At 61.5% G+C, this 15,657-nt stretch overlaps 1 protein-coding gene across 2 annotated transcripts in view; it reads left to right on the top strand.

Moving 5' to 3' along the window:
• The window catches only part of NCAPD3 (non-SMC condensin II complex subunit D3), a 63,328-nt gene extending 50,671 nt beyond the window's left edge, over window positions 1-12,657 (top strand). For both annotated transcript variants that reach the window (XM_052652446.1, XM_052652445.1), the window contains exons 25-34: window positions 4,672-4,809; window positions 4,955-5,088; window positions 5,495-5,694; window positions 7,381-7,491; window positions 8,918-9,040; window positions 9,491-9,627; window positions 9,749-9,870; window positions 10,819-10,917; window positions 11,990-12,158; window positions 12,237-12,657. In XM_052652446.1, coding sequence (XP_052508406.1) covers window positions 4,672-4,809; window positions 4,955-5,088; window positions 5,495-5,694; window positions 7,381-7,491; window positions 8,918-9,040; window positions 9,491-9,627; window positions 9,749-9,870; window positions 10,819-10,917; window positions 11,990-12,158; window positions 12,237-12,342 — 1,339 coding nt within the window. In that variant the 3' untranslated portion in view covers window positions 12,343-12,657. The remainder of the gene's footprint in view (window positions 1-4,671; window positions 4,810-4,954; window positions 5,089-5,494; window positions 5,695-7,380; window positions 7,492-8,917; window positions 9,041-9,490; window positions 9,628-9,748; window positions 9,871-10,818; window positions 10,918-11,989; window positions 12,159-12,236) is intronic.
• The last annotated feature ends 3,000 nt before the right edge of the window (window positions 12,658-15,657 follow it).

Here is a 15,657-nt window from a genome sequence, read left to right as displayed (position 1 = left end):
GTGCACCCCTGTGTATACCCCACAGTGCACCCTTGTGTATACCCCGCAGTGCACCCCTGTGTATACCCCGCAGTGCATCCCTGTGTATACCCCGCAGTGCACCCTTGTGTACACCCCGCAGTGCATCCCTGTGTGTACCTCCCACTGTACCCCTGTGTGTACCTCCCAGTGCACCCGTGTGTACCCCGCAGTGTACTCCTGTGTGTACCCCCCAGTGTACCCCTGTGTATACCCCCCAGTGTACCCCTGTGTATACCCCCCAGTGCACCCCTGTGTATACCCCGCAGTGCACCCCTGTGTATACCCCACAGTGCACCCTTGTGTATACCCCACAGTGTACCCCTGTGTATACCCCGCAGTGCACCCCTGTGTATACCCCGCAGTGCACCCTTGTGTATACCCCGCAGTGCACCCCTGTGTGTACCCCGCAGTGCACCCCTGTGTATACCCCACAGTGCACCCTTGTGTATACCCCGCAGTGCACCCCTGTGTATACCCCGCAGTGCACCCCTGTGTATACCCCCCAGTGCATCCCTGTGTATACCCCCCAGTGTACCCCTGTGTATACCCCCCAGTGCATCCCTGTGTATACCCCCCAGTGTACCCCTGCCCTCCTTCCCCCTGGCAGCTGTGAGTCTGTTTTCTCCATCTGTGGCTCTTCTTTTTGTAAATCAGCTCATTTGTACCATTCTTTAGACTCCACCTGTGAGTGGTGTTCTGATGCTGGTCTTTCTGTCTGGCCTCCCTCACTGGGAATGATGATCTCCAGGTCCAACCACGTTGCTGCACACGCATTATCTCCTTCTTTCCTGCTGAGTAGTGTTCCGCAGTATATATGTTCCCCATTATCTCTATCTCCTCCTCTGCTGATGGACGTTTAGGTTACTTCCGTGTCCTGGCTGTTGTGCTTAGCACTACAGTGAACACTGGGTTGCGTGTGTCTTTTCAGATTGTGGTTTCCTTGCATGACATGTTGGATTGGTCCTAAAATATAAACCCCTAGTGTGGAGGCTACAAGCTTGTATGAGAGGTACCCTGTCTGCCAACTACGTGAGCCCTGCAGACAGCAGTCAGGATGATGGCCAGGCAACAGGTCGGCTGTCTCGGGGCAGGGCGGATGCTGTAGCTCTGCAGGAAGGCAGGGCTGGAGGGCACTGCAGTGACGGGCCGGTGACAGAGAAAGGAAAGAAGAGCAGAGATGGCTCGATTGGGGAAAAAAGTGCGTCACTGAGGATCCAGAGGGCTCCGTGCAGGACAGGTGAAGGGCCGAGGGAGTCAGAGAGCTGTCAGAACAGTGGACGGTTTGTCCGACCTCCACGGGGCTCCGGTGTTGTGACAGAGCCTGGGTCCCTGGAGTCGATGAAGCCGGGAGGACAGGAGGCTGTGTGGAACTGAAGGTGCTCTGCAGACTGTTGCAGGCTGGCCAGCCTCCTGGAGCAAGCCCCACAGCCTGGGCAGCTGATGAGCAGGAGACACTGCCCCCTCCCTGCTTGGAGGTGGGAAGTCAGAGGGGGGCACCAGCACAGCAGTTTCCAGGGAGCCAGACCCACCCTGTCTACACGGCCCTCGTGTCCTCACGAGGTGGGAGGGAGGGAGGGATTCCAGGACTTTGTTTATAAGATACTCCCCATTCGAGAGAGCCTGGCCTTCATGGGCCCGTCTCCTCCCAGATGTTCACCTCCTGATAGCACCCCCCTGGGGGCCCGGTTTCCAGCGCAGGAATTTGGGGAACACAGACTGGTATGCCTGCCCTAGAAGTGATGTTGGGGCTTGGAATGGAGAAAATTAGGAAGCACTTAGCAAGCAGGTGAGGGTGAAACAGATGGGTTCAGGAGTGGCCAGAGGAAAGCCTGAACCTGGTAACTCTAGGGGAGGACATGGGTTCTCCCCAGCAGCGGGCCCCTTCCCTTTCCCCTACGCCCTCCCAGCCACCTTTTGGCTTCAGATCACTTTTGTCAACACATTCTGTGTAGTTTTGATAACACCTGTCCACCTGGTGGGACACAGGCATCCTGGAGTCGGAGGTGGTCTCGTTTGTGGGCATCCCTCCTGTCTGAGATGGCCTGAAGTCAAGGAGACACTCAGGGGACATTGGATGAGTCAGTGAGTGAAAACGATCGAGGCAGAGGGTGGGCTTCACTCCCTGGGTCCTTGAAGAACAGCTCACTTGCTCAGAAGAGGAGGGACCGATGGGGAGCGGTCAGTATGTTGTGGGAACAGGACCACAGCACACATGACAAGATGCAGGCGGCAGAGCAGAGCTGGGACGCACGCAGGTGACAGCAGGGCGCGAGAAGAGGCAGCCACAGGCCCAGCTCACGGCGGCGGTCAGCGCGGGGTGGGGCCCACCCGCATCACGGCGGCGGTCAGAACAAGGCGGCGGTCAGCTCGGGGCGGAGTCCACCCCCATCATGGTGGCGGTCAGAACAAGGCGGCGGTCAGCGCGGGGCGGGGCCCACCCCCATCATGGCCGCAGTCAGCACAGGGGCTGGTCAGCACTGGGTGGCGGTCAGCGCGGGGCGGCGGTCAGCGCGGGGCGGGGCCCACCCCCATCGTGGTGGCGGTCAGCGCTGGGTGGCGGTCAGCGCGGGGCGGGGCCCACCCCCATCATGGCCGCAGTCAACACAGGGGCTGGTCAGCGCGGGGCGGCGGTCAGCGCGGGGCGGGGCCCACCCCCATCATGGTGGCGGTCAGAACAAGGCGGCGGTCAGCGCGGGGCGGGGTCCACCCCCATCATGGCCGCAGTCAACACAGGGGCTGGTCCGCGCCGGGCGGCCCTCAGCGCCAGGCGGGGTCCACCCCCATCACGGCTGCAGTCAGCACAGGGGGCGGTCAGCGCTGGGTGGCGGTCAGCGCGGGGTGGGGTCCACCCCCATCACAGTGGCAGTCAGCACGGGGCGGGGGTCCATCCCCATCTGCTCACGGTGGTGGTCAGTGCGGGCCGAGGGTCCATCCCGCTCACAGCTGCAGTCAGCGCAGGGCGGGGGTCTATCCCCGTCCAAGCCGGAGAGCATCCGGGTCGGGACTCTGAGTCATCCACTCGGCCTCCACCAAGGGGATACCAGCTTCTGAGTAGCACGTGTGTAGGAAGACGTCCAAAAGAAGAGGGACGTGTGTGTTTCCTGCTCTGTCCAAAAAGGAAGCGGCCTCGCTGCTTGCCCCTTGAGCCTGTCGGGCTGATGGAATGGAGATCTGGATTCTTAGTGCTCCTCGGGATTTTCCAGAGGGATTTCCTCCCTTCCCTCTGGTTTTCACGTGAGATGGTTCTGTGTGAAGTCTGCAGTGTGCCTGACTTGGTGGTGTGTTGCATGTGGTCCCAGTTCGGGTCCTGGGGGTGAGGAGGGCAGAAGGGGCCGGCCCCAGCGGGCACTGCGGAGGACGCTGGTTTCTTGGAACTTTTCAGCTGACAGATACCACACTGTCCCTCTTGGTGAGTCGGTCGAGCTGGCTGGCTGTGTGTGCCCTCGTGCACCCAGGGCGAGTCTCTCCCTGGGGGCCTGTCTGTGTGTCTGGGTGTCCTCCCCACTCTGGACCTGCCCTCCACCTGTGTCCAGACCCTGCGTGTCATTTACATGCCTGTGGGATGACTTGTTCAGCTGCTTAGGCCGGTGACTCACCAGGGTGCTTGCCCGTGCATCCCGACTATACCTACTTTTGACCTAATGTGAATGGACCAGCACTTGACGCTGAACGTCTGAAAGTCTTAGTCGCTCAGTCACGTCCTGCTTTGTGTGACCCCGTGAACTGTGGCCCGCCAGGCTTCTCTGTCCATGGGATTCTCCAGGCCAGAATACTAGAGTGGGTTGCCATGCCCTTCTCCAGGGGATCTTCCCGACCCAGGGATCCAACGCAAATCGGCAGGCCTCCTCCCTGGGAAGAGAGGCCATTCCCCTGAGCAGATGGTGCTTTAGCGGTTGTGTGCTCAAGGGTGCATCCGGTGAACATTCCGAGGTCGCCGTTGGCAGCAGGTCATTGCCCTGTTGAGGTCTCTGAGTGGCCACCTCTGACTGGCTGCGGTGTGAGCTCTGAGCACACTGACCGCGTCCTGAGCCTGGAGGAGAGCTGCCGGGAGGGCTCTCGGGGGTCTTGTGTATCCCGTGGCCAAGAGCAACCCATTCAGACTTCTCTTGTCCCCTGTCCTTCCCCTGGGGGACGGGCTCCTGGCAGCTGGAGATTGCAGTCAGCTCAAGGTGTGAGGAAATGTGGGTCTGGCTGGGGCCTGGGTCAGAGCCAGCCCGCTCCTGGGTTGGCCCGGCCTGGGCGCCTGCCCTGTCCTTGAGCGTCTGCTCCGGGGGCTGTGGGTGCTGCACTGTGGCCCTCTGCCACCTGGGTTGAGCGGTCGCTGCCTGTGGACGGTCCTGTCTGCCCACTCGTGGGTTTCGTGTTGGTCCTCAGGAGAGTGCAGGCTGAGGCAAGAGGCCTGGGGTGGTCATGGCCGGCGGGTCCACCTGAAGGGGCAGCTTGGGGGGCTCCTGCACATGAGGTGTGGCTGAATGATGGTGGGCTGTGAGCTTGCAAGCACAGCTGGGGAGCCTGGGTTCACAGGGCAGCCCAGCCCCGGAGTTGCGTGCGCCGGAGAGCTGGTGCCCACCCCGTCGTGGCCTCTGCGGGAAGGCTCCTGGGGGCCTGCGAGGTGCCCGCGGCGTCACACGGCCCGTCCGTTCTTTGCAGCACCGGGGAGGTCTGCCTGGTGCACCTGCTCCTGAAGAGGAACCCGGCCCTATTCTACCAGCACTTCATCGAGTGCATCTTCCATTTTACCAGCTATGAGAAGCACGAAAGTTTCAATAGGTTCCCCCAGTCGGACAGGTCAGTGCCGAGGCGGGGGTGGCGCGGAGGGCCCGGGGGGCAGCATCACCACCAGGCACGGCGGCCTCCTGGCAGGTGGCCCAGGAGAGAGAGGTCCTCCAGCCTCGCTGAGGGGCTGTGCTGAGACGGTCCTGCTCTGTCCCAGAGAGAAGCGGCTCTTCTCCCTGAAGGGGGCTAAGAACAGGGAGAGAAGGATGAGGATATACAAGTTCCTCTTGGAACACTTCACAGACGAGCAGCGGTTCAACATCACTTCCAGAATCTTCGAAAACATCCTGGGTAGGACCGGCCAGAGCGGGGATAAAGAGTGTGGAGGGAACTGCTGAGTGGCTGGGGGCCTAGCCGCCCTGCAGCCCAGGGGCCCCGACACCCTGACCCTGGTGTCCTTGGTCATCGGCCCGATGTCCTGACCCCGATGCCCTCGGCCATCGGCCTGACGTGCTGACCCCGATGCCCTCCACCGTCGGCCTGATGTCCTGACCCGTGTCCTCGGCCATCGGCCCGACATACTAACCCCGACGCCCTCTGCCGTCTGCCAGACGTCCCAGTCCTGACGTCCTGACCCCGTCACCCTCAGCCATCAGTCCTGCCCTCAGGCCAGCAGGCCACTGCCTCCATCCATGCCCAGCACCACCACCCCCAGCTGTGGGCAGCAGTTCTCAGGGTCTGCCTCTGCTTCCTCCAGCCTGCTTCGCTGACGGCGACCTGCCCCTGGACATGGAAGCCAGCGAGCTGCTCTCGGACACGTTTGAAGTGCTCAGCTCGAAGGAGATCAGGCTGCAGGCGCTCAGGCCCAGAGCAGACAGGGAGCAGCTAGGGGAGGAGGAGGAGCTGGCCCCGGTCCGAGCGGCCCTGCAGGAGTCGCAGAAGAAGCTCCTCTCGCAGGCGAGTGCGCTGCTCCCGAGGCGGGGGCGCTCCTCCCGAGGCGGGGGCGCTGCTCCTGGAGGCCCCGGCTCCCCTGAGGCGAGTGCGCAGCTCCCGAGGAGGGGGTGCTGCTCCCGGAGGCAGGGGCGCCGCTCCCCGAGGCAGGGGCGCCCCTCCCGAGGCAAGTGCGCTCCTCCCGAGGAGGGGGCGCTGCTCCCGGAGGCCCCGGCTCCCCTGAGGCGAGTGCGCGGCTCCCGAGGAGGGGGCGCGGCTCCCGAGGCGGGGGCGCTGCTCCTGGAGGCCCCGGCTCCCCTGAGGTGGGGGCGCGGCTCACGAGGCCCGGGGTCCCCGGAGCCCCTCCAGCCTCCCCTGAACACCTGCCCTGTCGGGGCTCCTCTCTGCCTGCGCCGGTGGCTCCGGTGGCTCGCGTGTGCCTGGCCCTGGTGTTGTGTGTGTGGACGTTATACCCACTGACAGTATCTTTAGTAAGTGGGTTGGAGGCTTCCTGTCACCTTCTGGGTAAACTCTCGATGCCCACGTGTGGCCTGGCCCACGCCCCCCAGCTCTGCAGCCCGCTGGCTCTGGTCTCCAAGGGGCCGCGCTTCCGCCTGCGGGGCCTCTCCCTGCCCAGCCTGCCCTGTGCCGCCTGCCCAACCAGTCCCCCAGACACACACCCCGCCCTGCCCCTTCACTCCCGAGCACCCTCACGGCCCCTCACACCTTGCCAGCCTCACGTTGTGACACACAGCCTGGTCTGGAAGTAGCTTGAAGGCGTGAGTTCTTGGCCCCATTTCTGTCGCCCGGGAGGTTAGCCTGGTGTCCAGTGCAGGGAAGGTATTGGATGATATTTGTGGAGTGAATGTGTTTAAACCACTTTTCAAGGTTCTCCCTAACTTAGCCTCTGCTCAGACTCATCTTTATTAAATTATTTCTTTAGTCTTGGCCCTCCTGTTCCAGGGACTCTGGTAAGTCTTTAGACATGAGTGGATCACAAGTAAAGAGCGTATGCTGGCGACTTCGCATGGGACAAGAGTGACCTCCGGGCTCTGAAGGGTCGTCTGGCACGCAGGGGCTAGTGCAGCGTGCTGTCTCTGATTCTCAGAGGTTTGCGCAGACGTCTGTGCTCGGCGCTCATTCTGGGTGACGGCAGCGTGTGACCTCCTGCGTACAGAGTTTCGGAGAGGGGCCCACACCCTCTCCAGGCCCGGCCCCTCCTGCGCTGCCCCACCTGCAGGCACACGGCGTGCTCGTGCGGCAGGGCCGAGCCCCTCTCATCTCGTGGAGGAGCCCGGGGTGCAGCCGGGCTGTGTGACGGGCTCGTGGGAAGGCTGGGAGCTCGTTTTTAGTCCTTCATTCAGTTGGCCTTGGGGTCGGTGGGCGAGGGTGCCAGCTCCCTGCTCCCCACACAGGTGAGGCTCTGTACTTAGAGACGGGGCTGTCCAAGGCTCTACTGTGTTTCTAGTTGCTCTTTCTTGTTTGGGAATAAGTCTAGTATGTGTATGCCTCCTGCTTTACACCATTTTGCAGTGGTGGTTTCCTAGTCTCCCCAGCTGAGGTAACTTCCTCTCCAGTTCTCAGAATGACATCAAAAATAAAAAGTAAACTTGACATCATGTTCGAGATCTGCCTTGCAAGAACTAGATGAAGGAAACACGTTTGTCTTTCAGAACTTCATGCATCTGAAACAGCCTTCTTTTGTTACCACAGGTTCAAAAGAGGAATTTAATAGAAATGATTATTCCAATTATTACCTCCCTGAAGTCTGCCCTAGAAAAGAACAAGATCCCAGCTCTGCGAGAACTCATGCTCTACCTCAGGGTAAGGAGGCCTCGGGCTGTGTGGTTGCCCCCCCCACCCCCAGCCCTCACTGGTCACTCAGGACCCCACAGTCCTGACCGTGGGTCCAGCATGGCTTGGAGCAGGGCCCCAGGCTGCCCTTTGCCTGGGAGAGAAGACAGGGGCCACAGGTCCCCCAGAGGCTGTCTCTGCCTTTCCTGGGGAGTTGGGTCTTTGTCCTTAACCGTTAGGTTCAGATTTGAAGTTTCTCAGCTGTGGCCACAAATGGGCCCCCATCTCGGTTCACTCTGCATGGGGTGAAGTGGAGGTGCTCATCGCTGACGGGAGCTCACCCCCGGCTCTGTGTCTGGGTGCCAGTCGGGGGGACTGCACCCAGCAGCAGCCTTTCTGCCTCCTGGCCCTGGGCTCCCCAGGGGCCGCGTGCAGACCAAGAGTGCACAGAAATGAGGTCTCAGACCTTCCTATAGAGTCTTGCAGTCCGAAACACAGCATTTCCCCTTTCCGTTTATGCTGTTTTCTTCCTCAAAAAAGGCTCAGATTCCTTATTTCCCAAGAAGGGCTGTGGCAGGATTACATCGAATACAGTTTTCAAATACACCTTCATCCTACAGAAGTGAAGGTGGGAAAGACGGGCTAACTGTGGAGAAAGTGAGGGCTTTAGGTCACTCACACTGTCCTTGCCCCGGTGAACCTCAGAAAGGAATAAAATTTTGGGTAGCCCCCTGAAACACTTGCGGACAGGGAGCCCCCGCCTCTGGGCACGCTCGAGCAGGGCTGTGCGCCCGGCTTTGTGTGGACCCTGTCGGAGCAACCCCTGCGGTTCTCGCCTGCACCTGGGAGCCCCCTGGTTGCCCGAGGCCTGGGGGGGGCTCCTCCCTAGAGGTTGGGCCAGGTAGATCTTCCCTGCCTCCAGGAGGAAAAGTGGCTTCTTCCTCACAGCACAGAGGCCGGGTCTCCGCCTCCGACCTTAGCCTTGGTGTGGTCACAGCCTCTGTCACGTCATGAGGAGACGCTCAGATGGCCCCAAGCCTCAGCCTCAGCTGCGTCCTGAGAAAGCCGGTGTGGACAGCTCCCCATGCCCGATCTAGCCAGGATGCTGTGTGTTGCCCGCCTGCCAGCCTCCCGCTGGGATTCCTGAACAGGTCCCACAGCCCTGCAGCCGCAGGCAGTTCTGAGTCCTGCTGGGGGCTGCTTCCAGCCGAAGTTCTAGGGGTCCATGGTGCCTAGCAAGGGTTCAGGAAGTTTCCAGGAGATGAGGCTCCTGTGGCCAGCACAGGAGCAGTTGGCACTTCCTGGGAAAGTGGCGTCAGGTTCGCTGGTCTGTCGATGGAGCGGAAACCGTCTGCTCTGAGCATGCGTCCTGCCATGTTCCCGTTGGGATCAGGTTGCGGGGAAGAGCCCATTTACCGGCTCGGGGGGCGCTCAGGGATGCTGCGGCCCATTCTAGGAGGTGATGCAGGATTACGGAGATGAAGTCAAGGACTTCTTCACCGTTGACAAGCAGCTGGCCGCGGAACTCGAGTACGACATGAGGCGCTACCAGGAGCAGCTGGCTGAGCAGCAGCAGCCGGTGAGGCGGGCAGCCCCGGGCGCCCCGGGTTGCAGAGCGGCCAGTGGGCGGCGGCCCTGCCCCTGTCTGCCCAGTGTCACCCCACACCCACCTTGATGGCCTCCTGTCTCAGGGGGCACCGTCAGCGAGGCCCTTCCCTGTCACCCCTACCCTGCTGGAAAGTTGCCGCGTCCCAGTGGGGGAGGGAGGTGTGCCTATTCCCAGACAGCGCTGACCCTGATGGGGTCCTGGCTCCTTTGGTGGCAGAGAGTGCAGTCCCCCTGAGTCCCTCCTTGGGGTGGCTGCTCGCCCGGAAGCCTGGACAGCCCCACGGGCTCTGTGCGAGGCAGTGCCGGAAGCCCGGGTCTGACATGGTTTTGAAGTGAGTTCCTCTGGGCCTGCGCAGAGCATGTAAGATGCCCTTTACGCTAAGTGCTGGGAGATGTGCTCTTTAATTCTTTTCTGTGACAGGTTCTGAGCTTGGAAACAAGTCCAGCTCCTGCTGGCCGAGAAAAAGACACCGCGGCTGCTGCCGTGGACCAGCCGTTCACGCCCAGGCCCCACGTTGCACACACGGCCGCACCCCTATCTCTGGTGCCCAAGGACAGGTGTGCGGCGCCGGCTCAGCTCACTGCAGGGGCGCCCCTGGCACCCGTGGGCGGGGACTGGGCTCCAGGGAGCAGGAGGGCGCGTCCGCCTCCGTGCTTCACGGTGTCTTTGCACCAACAGGCCCATGTCGGCGAGCACCATGGACATCCTGAGTTCCGTCAAGAAGGTCGTCGAGTCGCGCCGCTGGCACAGTAGCCGGACCACGGGTCCGCTGCCCTCGGACAGTCGTCCTGAGAGCCCAGGTGAGCCCTGCGTGCGCCCACTGGCGGCCCCGGAGCTCAGGAGACCGGGGCCCACCCCTCTTCCCATCAGGCACTTCTGTCTGTCGTCTAAACGAGCCACTGGGATGGGCCCGGGGTCGGAGGGTGTCCAGCAGCCCTGCTCACAGTGGACGGTCTGGAGGGCAGGGTGAAGCCGACCCGCCCGCAGCGAGGGGCGTGAGGAGGGGGGGCGTGCGCGCGGACGGCAGCGAGGGGCGGGGCGAGAGAAGGGCGTGCACGTGGCCGGCAGCGGCAGCGAGGGGCGTGAGGAGGGCGTGCGCGTGCGCGTGGCCGGCAGCGAGGGGCCGGCAGCGAGGGGCGTGAGGATGGGACGTGCGGGCGGCTGGCAGCGAGGAGGAGGAGGGCGTGAGCGCGGCCTTCCCGCGGTCTCCTTGCTCGGCGGAGAGGGGCTGGGGGCTCTCGTCGGCCTCGCCCGGGCCTTGATGGCTGTGGAGCAGGGCTCACCTGCCTGTCCCTGAAAATGCAGGTGTTTTTCAACTTTCCGAAACCAATCACGTCACAGTAAACGTTGGGATGTAGTCTTGTGTGTGTATGATCTTCAGGATTAACTCCCACGAGTAGTATTTTAAGCTTTTGATGGTGTCAGACCGTTGTTTCTTGTTCCTTTCACGTGAATTCCCACTTTGGCCCACGAGAGCCCATGTCCTACAGAGAAAGGGGTTCATAATATCCCATGAGCTGTAGGCCGAAAATTTTAATTTCATTTGTTTGAATCCTAGTGAGAAAGGCCATGGTTTTTCATGCTTATCATTTGTGTGTATCTTTCTGAATTATCTCTTTATAAAAACTTTATTTGGGGCATTGAGTGTACCGTGTATCTTGCAAATGGTTTTCTCAGCGGCATGTTTTGTTTCTGGGGCTGTCGCGTCTGGGTTTTTGGAGAGGTAATGCTGTCCACTTTCCTCCCAGTGCCCGTGCGGGTCTTGGAGCTGGAGTCCAGTGGAGCTGACCCGGAGTCCAGTGGAGCTGTTGACCTCGAAACGAAGCGAGGGATCAGCACCCCTGAGCGTAAGTAGGCTGCGGGCACGAGCAAGTCTCCTGACTGCAGCGCATACCGCGTGTGCAAGGGTCCCAGCACAGTTTCCTCATGCACGCCATGGGGCGTGTGGTCACACTGACTGCCCCTGAGTGACTGTGACGGTGCTGCTGACCAGGCATAGCTGACCGTGGCCCCTTCCAGGTGCCACCAGTGGACGTGAGGGGTTTTCAGGGCTAGGTTTAACTGAACAGGGCTCACTGGGATAGCAGGTCCCTCTTCGTGGTGAATCGGCTGCAGAAGCAACACCGCCTGGCCACGCTGGGCTGTGCGAAGGGCTCCGAGCCCCATCCGGGGTCTACACTGCAGCGGTGAGGGGCGGGAGGGGCTCCCAGGCCTGTGGTGCCACGGACGCACCAGCAGACCTGATCCCCGGCCGGGAAGGTCTCCCCAGACCTCAGTGGTCGCAGCACGGGGAACCCGTGGTGCCTGGCCGTGTGGCGGGTGTGGTGAGAGCACAGCTAATTGGGATGGGGCAGGGCGTCCCGGGGCAGTAGCACCCGCTGTGAGGCGCGGCGCAGGCTGAGGGCCACACAGGGCTCTGGGCACACACAGCCCTGGGTCGAGAGGGAGCCCCACCAGCGTACGACCGCGGGGGCTCCGTGTCCTCAGCACTCAGGTTGTCCTGGCCGAGCACCGAGTGAGGACTTGACCCCACTGATTTCCTTTAAAGCTGGCAACTCCCCTGAGGGCAGTGCCTGTGTCCCCTCTAAAGAAAGAGGTTCTCAGTTTAGCTCACGCTGGGATGCAAAGCCCGAGTTGGCCCAGGTGGGAGGGTGGGTGGCAGTGAGCAGGGGGCAGCCGGCAGGGCAGCATCTTCAGGGCACCCAGGAGGAGTGGCAGGAGCAGGGTTCTTCAGGGGCTCTGAGTGCAGGGAGGCCTTCGGGGGGCCAGGGAGGAGCCGTGAGCGGTGGTGCTTGGAAGGCGGTCAGGGCCAGGAACCCGGGAAGGGAGGCAGACCGTGGCCCCACCGTGCACCTGCCCTTGCTCAGCTTCTCCCCCGAAGGCCTTTGCTAACCTTCCACTGAACATTCTCCCTTCCAGAGACCATCCCAAATGTCACTTTTGGCTCGGAAATCAGCTATATCGTGTCACCGGGCCAGTCGCTTTCCCTCCAGAGCAAGAGCAGGAGGCGCGCTCCAGGAAGCCGGCAGGGCTCGAGAGCTGCAGGCCAGGGGGACAATGTTCTGTGTCTGTCACTGCCCGACATGCCGTAAGTCCCCAGTCCCTACCCGGAACAGTCCCACCTCAGGGCTGGGGCCCCACGTGACGTGTGCACCTGTCCCCGCAGGCCCCCGCAGACTTCCCAGTGGAACGTGAGGTCTCCCTCCAGAAGCGAGGACCGCACCGCCTCCAGGAGGCCACGCCGCCAGGCCTCCAAGAAGAGGGGCAAGTGACCACCTCTTCTGGGAGTTCTCGCCTGGAGCCCTGGGGCCACCCACCTGGTCACCTCTGTGGCTGGTCAATACCTGGTTAAGAACTGTAACACACCAGGGAGACGCCTTAGGAATTTAATACAGACTTAAATATCTGAAAACACCCTGCTCATTCTAATGAGCTCTGTTCTGGCCCCAATCCAGAATGTTGTCTCTCAGAAGTCCTGCTTCTGTCAGCTGTTCTCCAGTTCCTTACGGTAAGGACGTTGCTTTCTATATCTGCTATCCTGACTGTCATATTTTTTCTATTGTTATTAAATTGCAAACTTTTTAAAGTTTATTCCAACGCACAAAGGTCAAGTATGAGTCCAGCCTCTGAGTGTTTTTAGCACAGGGTTTTTATCGGTAGTCATTTAACTGACAAAGTGTTGGAGGAGAATAAAACCAAATCTCTCCTGTTAGGGAAAAGGGACCCAAGCTTTCTTGAAGTTTCAGGTCCTCTGCCTCCTCACAGCAGCTGTCTTAGCATAGACTGCAGTCCCTGCTTAGAGAGAACCTGTTTCTTACCCAGAGCAGCAGGAGCGCTGCTTTCCGTCCAGTCCCGAGGGCCGTCCCCGCAGTGGAGGGGCCTTAGGTTCTGGGCCCACTTAACACTGGTGAGCGTGTGCCCTGTCCAAGAGGGAGCAGAGAGAAACGGGGTCGGCCCAGGGTTCATCCCGGATCTGCCGAAGCAGAACGCAGGGTTTCTGTCCATGCTGACATGGAGTGCTGATAGGTTAGAGCGTGGAGGCTGTCCTAACCCTGGCTTCCCATATGTGAGCAGTTGTGTGTGCACACGTCTGCACCGCACACTCTGCATGTGTGCGTGGCGGGGTCACAGGGCAGCCCCCGAGGGATGTCCTCGCCCCCGTCCAGCGCTTCAGACCCAGGGCACGCCCGACACAACGCAAGAAGGAGGCAAGTGGAGAGGCCCTGCTCCCACTTTTTTTGGTAAAGCTTTCATAAAGGACGTTTAACAAACACTGAGCGCAGGCGTGTTAGCACAAGTCTGCGGCACGCAGCTCAGCTGCAGCCAAGGCCGCAGCAGCAGGGGTGCCGGCCCCCAAGCTCCAGCCACGTCCACATTGTAAAGCCTCTCAAGGCTTCTGCTCTGTCTGCAGCGACCTCCCCGACCCGCGCCACTGCCCTCTCTGTCAGGGCTGGGGCACAGGCTGGAGGCTTTAGGATCCACGAAGTCCACCTCATCACAGAGCTGCCCCCAAGGCAGAGGGCACCTCTGTCCCCACCGAGTGGAGCCGAGGGGGAAGGGCCGTCTCAGGTCTGCGCTTTCGAGTCACACACTCAGAGAAGACGCTCCCCCAGCACCACGAGGGGCTGCCCTCCGCTGCTGCCATCCTTGTGGCAGGGTGCCCACACGCTCAGGAAGGAAAGGTCAGCGTTGTCTGGGGTGCTGAATTAAAAACAAAGCATAAATGATGGCAACACTGAACGTAATGATGACCGTGTCCTTCCCTGTGAGAGCCGGTGACACAGAGGCGTGGGAGCATCCTTCTGTGAAGCCCCTGCTCCAGAGGGCTTCATGACGGGTGTGAGCACAGTGGCGCGTCTGAGGCCGGGAGCGCCCGCTTGCAAGGAACAGAGGCCTTTGCAAGGCATCCCTGGCATCCCTGACGGCCCTCGAAGCAGGCAGCATGTCAGGTGGCAAGAACTTCATCAGCGTCAGGAAACTGCCCTGGACTCGGGCCCACGCTTCACCCCCGTCAGCTGGGCCACTGCCCGACCCCCGACCGCCCCCCCACCCCCACCCCCAGCTGCCGGCCTCACAGCCCCGCAGAGCAGCCTCCCGGGAGGTGAGGCGGAGCCTGCCCTGTCTCACGGCAGAGAGGGAACGGCGGTCACTGTCTTTACGCAGATGTAAATGCAGTTGACAGATTCGATTTTAGAACTGCTTTTGCCCCTGGACCGTCTCATGAGCCACACGAGAAAGTGGAAGGCACTTAGAGGCCAGAGAGCAGGTGCTGTGCTTTCTGAGTCAGGGCCACAGAGCTCGGTACCAGGGAAGCCAGGCTGAGGGGCCACACAGAGGACCCTTCCCCTCCCAGCCCCCTTGGCGCGATCCGGGCGGACCCATGTGGCGTGTGAATGGCATGGGCAGGGCTGGTCCACCCTTACCTGCATTGGGCATCAAGTGGGCCAGGGCGGGCGAGCTGGCCTGGGCACTCGGGAGCCCGCCACTCTGAGTGGGCCTGAGAAGGCAGCTGCGACTGCAGGGCCCAGTGGGCGGGAGGGAGCCTGACACTGCGCGCTCTGTGCCGCGAGCTCTTGGTCGGGGCGGCAGCAAGGCCTGCGGACCAGAAGCCTCCGGAGCGCACACATCTCTCTCCTGGGACCCGCTGGTCCCAGGAGACATCACCTTCCCTGCTGATGACACCGAGGTCTCCAGGCTTCCTCGCCTCCTCACCTGTCCTGCCGTCGTTCACTGGCCAGCTTCCCTGGGTTCTTGCAGCTGAAGCCAAGTAGCGGAGTCGAGTGAGGCCCGACAGGCTCCAGCAGTGCCCGGGGCACACTGCTCACGCCTGGCAGGCTCAGTGCTCCATGCTCGATCGTGGCTGACGAAGGAGCCCCGTGTGTAGGCACAGCGGACGCCCCTGTGATGAGGGTCAGGACGGCCAGGACCCTCGACGGTGCCGCTAGTGTTGGGGTCATCTGGAGAAGGGGAGGGGTGAGAAGATGCTGTCCCCCACCCTCCCCAGGCCTGGAGCGGCTCTGCCCGGCGGCGGTGACACCCACCAGTGGCAGCACCCACCTGCGGGCACCGCCTGCACTGACCAGCCTCTGGGCACGTCTGGCAGCTTTCTTACTAGGAAATGGTTCCCCACAGAGACAGAACTAGGAGCCAGAGCCCCAAAGAAAACCCCTGAATCTCTAGGACTTGCCACAGAGTATTTAGTTTCAAGCGGATTAAAAGGGCAAATAGGAGGTGAGAACGTGGCCTTGCAGCCCTCAGCTGACCCTCAGGAGACCCTCAGCTGCGCTCATGCTTCAGGCTGGGCGCGGGGCTGCCCCGTGTGCAGATGAAAGTGCTGGAAACCACCCAAGGGTGTAGCAGCCTGCGCTGGCCAGCCTGGGAGCTGCTGCCGTCCTCCCTTGTCGGGCGCAGGGTTCTCGACTGTGAGCACACTGTTCCTTAAAGGTGCATGTGAATGCTGACTTCATAACTTCAGTTCCCAAGCTCCGTCTCTGGGGTCAGGAGCTCTGGGGCACAGCCCAGGAATCGTCCTGCCCCAGAGCACCTCCCCGGATCTGACAGCAGCTGGGGAGTCCCCAGGGGCCGAC

Source organism: Budorcas taxicolor, chromosome 15 (assembly GCF_023091745.1).
Source record: "Budorcas taxicolor isolate Tak-1 chromosome 15, Takin1.1, whole genome shotgun sequence".
In the NCBI taxonomy this organism is placed as follows: Eukaryota; Metazoa; Chordata; class Mammalia; order Artiodactyla; family Bovidae; genus Budorcas; species Budorcas taxicolor.
Note: the sequence above shows the minus strand (reverse complement) of the source record. Positions and strands in the feature narration are given on the sequence as shown.